Below are 10633 nucleotides of genomic sequence, written 5' to 3' on the forward strand. Positions count from 1 at the left end.
CTGAATAACAACTATACAAATACTATATGTTATTTTGTAATGCACCAGAATAATGAAACAGAGATCCTCCCTAAAGTCAAAGGCGCTCAGACTTCCAAAGGTACTGATCAGCATGACAACACTAGGAATTAAAAACAACACACACACGCACTCTCACACCCTGGAATAGCCTAATGGAATTTTTTCAAATACATGATCAATGCAACCTTTTGGAAGACAATTAAATAAAGGAAAAAAGTTTCAAGAACTAACAATATTAAACTGCGTCTTGCTCAAAAAGACAGTGTACACATACCAAACATTTTGCCTCAAAATACTAAGGTACAACCAGAAAGAATGATCTTGTTTTTACATAACAAATTCATATAGCTAAAAAATTACAACAAACACAGTCATAGAAAATGCTATCTTACCTTCCTTTTTTAACCATTTCACAATGTTTCCTTCTTCCATTGTAGGAGAAAGTGCAGGCATGAGAACTTTAATACCAGGTGTACCTGTAAAATAAACACATGATTATCTAGACTAATTCAGTATAATTATTTTCTCAGTTAACTGCTTAACACAAAAGAAACTAGAAGTCCATGAATCAGAAAGACAGCTAAACAAAAGATTCATTTTGATGCTCTTTAAGCTTACATACAAGCATGCCCTCCTAAGAGCACCAAGGAATACAAGGCAAATATAGAACCTGCATGTTACACAGAGAATAAGGGTCAACTTGAGTATGAAGTCATAAATAACACAAAGTATTAGCAAATTGAACTCTGTCTTAAGTAAAAATACGATGTAGAAAATTTGGATCTGATGAAGATGACTCATGCTGTGTCAGCTTGGATTCAACTATTTTTTAATGGAAGCTTGCTCCACAACCAAGTCCTAGTGCATTATTAAAAATATACAAACTAGTATTTCAAGTACTCTTCAGTTGAGCCTGACCTACTGAACAATTCTACAGCAGATGTAATTGAAACAGGATTATATAACTTTTGTCCAACAGTAACGCAAACAGAAAAAATATCTACAACTTGCTTAAAGCTCCAACTACGCACAAGCTATCATGTGCAGAATGAAAAAGCAGCTATAAAACACAAACATGCGTTAGGAAAACAAACAAACAAACCAACCCCCAAAAAACAGCAGCTAGCATTAAGCTACCAAGCATTTTTTATTTTATTTCCCCCTCACTCTCAAAATGCCACAGATTTCAAAACACAGCCTGCTAATACCCCCTGCCTCTTGTGTATCAGAGTCACATGTACTAAACCAACCAAACCACATTTCCCATTTTAGGGGTTTTCCACACATGGTGCTGCATATACTTAGTTCTGCCCCATCAATAAAACCTGCCCCTTTCAGCAAAACCTCTGTTAAAATGATGTGCCACAGCCTCTGATCTACTCCAGAACACAAGTGAATGAGACAAGTCTCAAAGACTTGTGCTTTCATTTCCTACTTGCTTGGCAGGAAAGGAAGTCTGAATATAAGATTTGTCAGACATAAGCAAGCCCAGAGGAGAGAACAACATACAAACAAATGCACGCACACATATCTCACTCCTCAAGAGAGGCCAAAACCACTGCAATCACAAGAAACTGGGTGAGAAGTATCAGGTGAGGGGTATTGCTCCCCATTGATAAACCCGGAAGTACTACAGAGGATAGTATCACTCCACACACAAATTCCTCAGTGGTGTTTACCATAGTTTTCCTTCCTAGTTACGCAGTGTGTGAGCAGTAAGATTACAAATGTCTAACCAGAGTACCAGTCAGGCAGGCATCTTCTCTTCTGTTTCAGAGTACTTATCCATCTTCAGGCTTCTAGTCATGGGCACACAAGTGTGAGGACAGAGCAGGGTACAAATGTGCATAACATATCTAGCCAATTGTCAGAATTTCTGACTCACAATCAAAGGCTACACCCGTCATTATGACCTCTGTCTTAGTGCTGAACTGCAATATTAAGGACATGCCAAAGCAAATAATGTAATCCCATTCTACCAAAGTTCCAACATTAAAAAAGAAATGGGGATTCAAGAGTCTTGAATTCCTAGACCAGAAGTTTCATTGCTCTTATCAAAGTCCAGCAGAAACACTACATCCTCTTCCTCCTCTCCTCCTCCTCTTTGCCACAGGCTGTGGAATTTTTTCCAGATGACAAATTAAAGTATCTCTTTTAAATTAACAGAGCCCTCTGATCCTTGTGCTTCAGACACTGATGATCCACCTGTGTCACTAATAAACTTTTCCAATGTTTATTTATCCTTTCTGCTAGGAAACTATATCTACTTTGCAGATTGAAATTGCCTAATTTCAAGTTGCAGTGATTAGATCTCATGTATCTGTTAAAAAGCTTGAAAGATTTCTCATTACAGAGATCCTTCTCATGGGCGTCTATATACAGAGACCTGGTAAATTCTTAGCCTTTTCTTTCCTTTAACAAGCCAAATAAAAAAAGTCCAATGTATTTAAGCAACACAACACCATAATGTCCCTGGCCCTGCAACACCATGTACTAGACACAGCTAGCTAGCAGATCACTCCGTCTGCCAACTGACTGAGCCTGCTTAGTAAACTCATACAGAGAGAAGTGTGACTGCACAGAAGTAAGCTGAATGCCATATAAAGTGGGATTCTTCTGAGGACAGAGCTCATGATACAGCACACTCCTTGGCTTCATAGCACACTACTTCTTTTGTCATTTGGTCCAGTATATCAAATCAGTATTCTGACATATAGCTTGTAATACAAGAGATACTATCTCTCTAAACTTTTAAAGAACAGTTCTGGGGCCAAAGACACATAAATAAATATATAAATACCTTTTTAGATACTATTAGATTGGTGCAAAGGTAATTTCAGTTTCAGACAGTGAATTTTAAATCATAACTAGACTCAAACATGTCTTTATTAATCAAACTAGGAACCATTACAATCAACACATTTTTGCCAACAAGAAATAAGCTCATTTACTCCTATAGTGTAAAAATCCATGCTTTGGGATTCGACAAACTCTTGAAAAACATTTTTTGCATCCTGTTGGTTGTAGAGGCATTTTCCCTGCAAAAAGTTGTCAAGATGCTTGAAGAAGTGGTAGTTGCTTGGTGAGAGGTCAGGTGAATATGACAGATGAGGCAAAACTCCATAGACACATTTATTCAACTTTTGAAACGTTGGTTGTGTGATGTGCAGTCAGGGGCTATCATGAGGAAGAACTGGGGCCTTTCTGTTGACCCATGCTGGCTACAAGTGTTGCAGTTTTCAGTGCATCTCGTTGATTTGCTGAGCATACTTCTCAGGTGGAATGGTTTCGCCAGAATTCAGAAAGCTGTAGTGCAGAGGTCGCAAACATAAGGCCCACGGGCCAATTCCTGCCCTCCATCTTGTTTTATCCAGCCTGGCACCTTGTTTCCACCCATCAGCAGCGCCAAGCTCGTTGCCCATACACTCCTGCCAGCGTGCTTGCTCACATGTGTAGGGCGTGTGATGTGCATTATGCTGCAGGAGTAGGAGAATAGCTGGAGCTGTGGCTGTAGCTATAGGAGTGGCAAGTCTGTGTAAGAGGAGTAATAGGTAAGACTGACAGGGGACACTAGTAAGTGTCTTGGAGCATTGAAAGTCAAGAATTACGTCAGGGGGGCGGTGGCAGTGGAGGGGCTTTTCTGCCACCGAGGAGCTCTTCGATGTAATTGCCATGCAATTGCCATGCATGGGATGACAACAGGGAAGGACATTTTTGATGTGGTGGAGAAGTATATAAGTAATCATAAACTACCCTGGGAAAAGCTGGTAGGGCTAACTACCAACAGTGCACCTCCAATGTGTGGAGAAAAAATAGGCTTGGTTGGACTAATGAAGGAGAAAACGCAAAAAAGTAACTGCCACACACCTTTGATAATGTATCATTGCGTTATCCATCAAGAAGCTCTGTATGGAAAGGTTCTGGAACTGGATAATATTATGACCATAGTCATGAGAAGAGTGAACTTCATTCAGGCACATAGTTTGAATCATCACCAGTTTCAAGTGTTTTTGCAGGAAATGGACTTGGAGCATGAAGACGTGCCATACCATAAAGAAGTAAGGTGGCTGAGCAAAAGTGCAGTCCTGAAACGATTTTTTGAGCTTAGGGGAGAAACTACACTTTTCATGCAAAGTAAGGGAAAACCCTAGCCTGAGCTGTCAGATCCGAACAGGCTGCGGGATTTTGCTATGCTATGTGACATAACCAAGCATCTTGCACAACTCAATCAGAAGCTGCAGGGACACGAACAAGTCATCACGCAGATGTCCAACATGATCACAGTGTAATTTGCACCTATGGAAGTCCCAAGTGGACAAGGACAATCTTGCACACTTTCCTACTTGTCAGAGCATCTCAGCCTCACTTCCCAGTGCTTTTTCATGCATTCAGTTGGGTATCAATTTGAGCCAGTTAATTGATGAATTTGACCAGTGCTTCTCAAACTTTAGAAGAGAGCACTCAAACTTTGCCATCTTTGCCAATACTTTCACCACTGATGTTGACAATGCACCCCATAACCTTCAGATGGAATTAATTGATAGTCAAAGCTATAGTGGCATCAGAGCAAAGTTTGAGTATGTTAAAATTGAGGACTTTTTACTGTCTACAACTGCCCTCTGCTTCGATGCCACAGCTCCAACTTCATGCTGTCCATATTTTGTCAATGTTTGGGAGCACCTGTCTGTGCAAACACATTTTCAATAATGAATTGAAGCACAAGTCTTGGAGGACAAGTCTTGGCACACAAGTCTTATGAGAAGCAGTTGAAGAAACGGGGGCTGTTTAGCCCGGAGAAAAGGAGGCTCGGGGGAGACCTTATTGTTGCCTGCAACTACCTGAAAGGAGGTTGCAGCATGGAGGGTGTTGGTCTCTTCTCCCAAGTAGCAAATGATAGGACAAGGGGAAATGGCCTCAAGTTGTGCCAGGGGAGGTTTAGATTGGATATTAGGAAAAAATTTTCATGGAAAGGGTTGTCAGGCATTGGAACAGGCTGCCCAGGGAAGTGTGGAGTCACCATCCCTGAGGGTGTTTAAAAGGCATTTATACAAGATTTAGTGCTAGAGCTAGGTTATGATTGGACTCAATGATCCTGAGAGTCTCTTCCAACCAGAATGATTCTATGATTTTTATGAATCTAAACACAACTAAGCACAGATCACACATCACTGATTACAACCTCCATGCTGTTTTATAAATTGCTACAGCACAAGACCTGAAACCAGACACAGACACACTGACCTCAGGAAAACTGTCAGACATCCTGCCAGAAAACAGAATAGGCAAGCCTAAAATGTGAATTTTAATACATTTGAATTGTTGGGCTTGTATTTTGCTTTGTGTTTGTCACTGTTTTCAGAACAGATCAATGGATGAGGACGGTATGTGACATGCTGGTGCCTCAAGGTTATTTAACAATATGTTCAGCCTCACAGTTGCCCTCAAAGGGCTGATTCTAACAGTAATACCGTATAAATGTAACTGCTCCTAAACAGCTTACTTAACTGTTAAGGAGTAGTTACATTTATACAGTTGTAAAATTACATTCGTCCCTTTGAAGGCAACCACGAGGCTGATGTGGCCCCCAGTGAAAATTAGTTTGACACCCCTGCTGTAGTGGATCAGACTGGCAGCAGACCACCAGTGACCATGACTCTTTTTTGGTGCCAGTTTGGCTTTGGAGGTTCTTCTTGGTCCAACCACTGAGCTGGTCATCACCAGTTGTTATATAAAATCCAATTGAGAAATATTTCATTGTTGTTCTGTAGAAGGCAACACTTCTAAATGACTAATTTTTGGATTTTCAGTCAGCTCATGAGGCATGCACTTATTGAGCTTTTTTACCTTTCCAGTTTGCTTCAACTGCTGAACGACATTGAGTGTTTTGGCAACTTCTCACGTAGCTGTAAGAGGATCAGTTCTCAATCGGTCATTGTCAACTTCCTATGGTCAGCCACTACGCTCTGCATCTTCAAGGCTCTCATCTCCTTTGCAATGTCCAGACAGAGATGGGTGATAAATGGTCCTCAGGGCCAACAATGGAACCAGTGCTTTTAATTAATCTCCATCAATGACAGACAATGGGATCAAGTGCACTCCTGGCAAATTTGCAGACACCAAGCTGAGTGGTGTGGTTGACACACCTGAGGGACAGGATGCGTTCCAGGGGAATTTGGACAAGCTCAAGAAGTGGACCCAGGAGAAACTCATAAGGTTCAACAAGGTCAAGGGCAAGGTCCTGCACCTGGGTCAGGGGAACCCTTGTTATCAATACAGGCTGGGGGATGAAGAGATTGAAAGCAGTCCTGCACAGCACAACAGGTAGATCAAAAACTGGACACGAGACAGCAATGTGCGCTTGCAGAAGGCAAATCTTATCCTGGACTGCATCAGAAGAAACGTGGCCAGCAGGTCAAGGGAGGTGATTCTGCCCCTCTATTCCACTCTGGTGAGTCTCCACCCAGAGTACTGCATCCAGCTCTGGAGCCCTCAATACAAGGACCTGTTGGAGAGGGTCCAGAAGAAGGCCACAAAGATGATCAGAGGGATGGAAAACCTCTCCTACAAAAAACAGCTGAGAGAGTTGGGGTTGTTTAGTCTGGGGAAAAGAAGAGTCCAAAATGGAGATGAGGGGGGTAAAACACTAAAACAGGTTGCCCAGAGAGGTGGTAGATGCCCCATCCCTGGAAACATTAAAGGCTACGTTGGATGTGGCTCTGAGTAACCCAAGCTAATTGAGGTGGTCCCTGCTCATTGCAGTGGGAATGAGTTTAGATGACCTTTAAAGGTCCCTTCCAACCCAAACCATTAATAACTTTTTTAAGAATGTGAAACAGAAACACTGTAGCAAACGTTTAATAACCTCAGCAGCCAGCAATGATCTTGACATTTTAGAATGCACCAAGAGCAGAAAGTGAGTTATTTATTCCCAAAAGCCCCCAGGAGAGCAGCACAATGAGGATCATGCTCCTCAAAACACTTGAACTGAGCCCAGTGGAAATGAACCCAGTGTATGCACAGTTCGTGCTCCCAGAAGACTGCATGAGGAAATACACATATTTGTCTCAGCCCTTCCATGGTACTTGAATACATGTCAGTTTAACATTACTATAATGCTTAGAAATTTATCCAGTGTTCCTCATAACACTGGCAATTGCCATTTGAGTTACCTCCAAGGATTTTTTTTAACAAGTTTATTCTTGCAACCCCCCAACTTGGACCAATACACAGACAAATAAACTATGTTAAGAATGTGTATTATTCTATGAATGCCTGTGTTCATTTACCAAATCATGTTTTCTCTATGACCATTTTTCAAATACTACAAAATAAAGCATGAGTTCACAATTTACACTATATATGTTCACTCAAAAAGTATTTACAGATAACAACAAGTAGATTACAGGATGCAAAGAAGTATTCTTTGTTTCATCTGTCTAACTTGACAAATCAACTTTGGCAATCAAAACATGATTTTGAAGCCATATCCCACAAATATCTAGGGCTATCTAGAACTAGTGGACATACTTCCACGAAAAAAAAGTGAAAGCATTTCAAATTTCTAATGAGGGGAAAAAAATTTTAAACATGGTGGTTCATATGTTTCACTTCAGTAAAGAGTCACTTGAACCATTCCCCAGAATTTGTTCCATACTTTGGCATAAACATGAAATTGAGCAACAAATTTGTGCCACTGTAACATTTTCCCTTTCATATTATGAGCAATGACCACAAAACATACAGTCCCTTCTGGTCCTTTGATCAAGTTAAAAGATCAAGCAGCAAGTACACACAAAGTGTATAAATAAATAATAAAATAAACAGGATGCAAAGCAGAAGAAAGAATCCAAAAGTCAAGACACATATCAAATCTGAAAGTGAGAAACCGCCATTTTCTATACTACTGTGCCTCACTGCGAAATGGTAACTGTAACTGAGGATCAGCACTCAAACTGATCTTAGAAGGCATGTGACTATGCCTTTAATAGCCAATATAGTAGGCTAACAGTCTTATTACTAACAGTCACACTGAAACAAATGACATCTCACAGAATAAACCCACTTGTCACTAGATAAAAACTTCACAAAACCTCTACTAAGTGGGAGATCAGACAAGTACTCACAATGGTAACTTAAAAAAAAAAAAAAAATCATTTCCTTCATCCTTCTCCAGCTCTCCACCAGGTATACAGCATATTTGACTCATAAAGCTCAAGCAAATAATAAGGGGGTTTTATTATTACATAGCAGAACTTTTCTGCTATCTGAAAAAGACCAATATATCCTGTGGCTCAAAAGAAAATTCGTTTCTGAAAAAAAAATCCCACAATGTTCAGCTACTCCTATTCAGGAAGACATGGGGAGCTGAGGGCTCCTCAGCAGCTTCAGCAGACAAGAGAATACAAATGCTCTTAATGAGATATTATCTCCATATCACTAATGTAAATATCTAAGCGCTAGCAGAATAATGCACTCTACGTCACAAAGCAAGAGTAAAGAACATTCATCTTTCCACTTCTAGTAACACGCTTTATGCTGTAAATACAGTATTATAAACTCAAATAGCCTTCCTTCCCTTCTTGACTGATGGAAACACTTCAATGTAATTCTGTTCTTATGAATCTGCAAGTACATTTAGAAACTGTAAGAAAAATAGTTTAAAAACTAACCCTGTGCTCCACTTCCTTTGAAGATGCTAAATACAAGACCTCACGAGTTGTGGGTAACCAACTTTAATACTACCTGGAAGGCTGCTAATATTTTACTTCAAAACATAATTACATATAAATATTATATTACTCTATGTGGTAATTTCATTCAGAAAAATAAATTCTGAAACAGCAGAATTTTACAGCCAGATGTAAGTTTAATCAAACTATTTTAACTGTATTATTTTCTTTTAGCTGTATTCTTTTGTTTGAATAACCTAGTTTAGCATTAGTAGTCAAACTCAGCATAAGCGGACAGGCTCACTGGAATTCCAGGCCACATATTGTGAACTTATCTTAACCTGGTTGCTTGTTTACAGTGGGCCTTGAAGACCAGTACCAGGAGATAAAGAGGAAACACCGGCAGAGGCTGCAGACCATCTAGATGAGAATAGTGAAAGAGCTGCCTGGGCAGAGAAAGAGAATCCAGTAAGAAACAAAAAAAGTCCCCAGACTCAGAATTACTGTCGGACCAAAAGATGCATGGACAGAACATGAAGGACACATGAAGAGCAGGTGCATAGATTGTGAGAGTTTAAAAGCCCATGCCCCTTTTGTCTCAGGGTCCCTCCCCTTGAAAAGCACTCAGTCCGGACTGTTTCTTTGTTGTACTTTTCATTTTCTTTTTAACTTTATTGTTCAACTAAATAACTTTTTTTAAGCACAAATGTCTGAGACTATGCTATGGGAAACCTAGGGTCAAGAACATTTATTTAATTGTCCCTGCAGACCTAAAACACACTGCAAGACAACTACTGATGTAATAGAAGTTTTTCTTTAAAGCATTCAATGAAAGTTCAACATACTGCTTCAATTATAAAATAATGTGCATATGGCAACATTTTGTTTCCCAAATGGATTCAAGCAAAAAACAATTAACAAATACATCACAGGTCTTAATTTAAAAAGAAAATATTGTTTTACTTGTAGCTGCTACAGGTTAGCATTTGAAATTCTACTGTATTTTCCCACATGGCAGTTGCATACATTTTTAATCTGTTTTATTGTTTGTGGTAATTACAGCTCAATGTTGATTGTTAAACAGCAGCTACGGTATATGGCATAAAACCGACACGAATTATTTAGAAAACCATTGTAAACTTCTAGTCACCTCCAGCTAGCACGTTGTTCAGAAAAAAACACACATAAAAACTGAACCATCACAGTGCCGAGAAGATTTAATCCCTACCCTGGAAAAACACACACAAGACTTCTTTTCTCTCCTCTCAACTCATATACTCACCACCAAAGCATAATAATTATTTCCAGGCTGCTTTTGCTAGCATATCACAGAAAGAAAAATATTCATGACACTCTTGGAAAATGTTGTAGGCAGAGGACTTGGGAGAACAAAACACTAAACTTCTGCATAGCAATGTATGGTAGACATGCAATTTGTAAACTCAAAGTCAATTTTTAAAACAAAAATAATAAAATAATTACAGAAAATATAGCTTCCATGCCCTTCTCCAGCTACTTGAAACATGACTTGTAGAATAAAAAGATGACAGAAAAGTGGTGAAATCTCCACATATGGGGCTGGGAAAAAAAACCAAACCAAACTAAACCATAACCTCTTTCAGTACTTAACCATACTCAACCTAGAAAACTCTCAACTATGTTAAGCACCTTTTTCCTTATCTACAACAGAATATTTATATATTTGAAGGCCTAAACTCCAATGAATCTGTTTTCCTCTCTACACTCAAATTCCTTCATTTTTTCTCAGTGATCACATTTTTCTAGACCTTTAATAATTCTCACATCTCTCTCAAATACTCTCCCATCAAACTCATACCCTTCCTGATGTACTTCTAGTACCTCCAGACACCAAACCAAAGAGCACCCTGCTAAACTAAGTCATCTGCATGGCTTCTCATCCACTTCCCAATCGGTCATTGCTA

At 39.5% G+C, this 10633-nt stretch overlaps 1 protein-coding gene across 2 annotated transcripts in view; it reads right to left on the reverse strand.

The window, feature by feature from the left end:
- The window catches only part of PDHX (pyruvate dehydrogenase complex component X), a 73642-nt gene that overhangs the window by 62491 nt on the left and 518 nt on the right, over positions 1 to 10633 (reverse strand). For both annotated transcript variants that reach the window (XM_082058444.1, XM_082058443.1), the window contains exon 2: positions 414 to 497. In XM_082058444.1, coding sequence (XP_081914570.1) covers positions 414 to 497 — 84 coding nt within the window. The remainder of the gene's footprint in view (positions 1 to 413; positions 498 to 10633) is intronic.

Source organism: Streptopelia decaocto (assembly GCF_964273445.1).
Source record: "Streptopelia decaocto genome assembly, chromosome: 7".
Lineage (NCBI taxonomy): Eukaryota > Metazoa > Chordata > Aves > Columbiformes > Columbidae > Streptopelia > Streptopelia decaocto.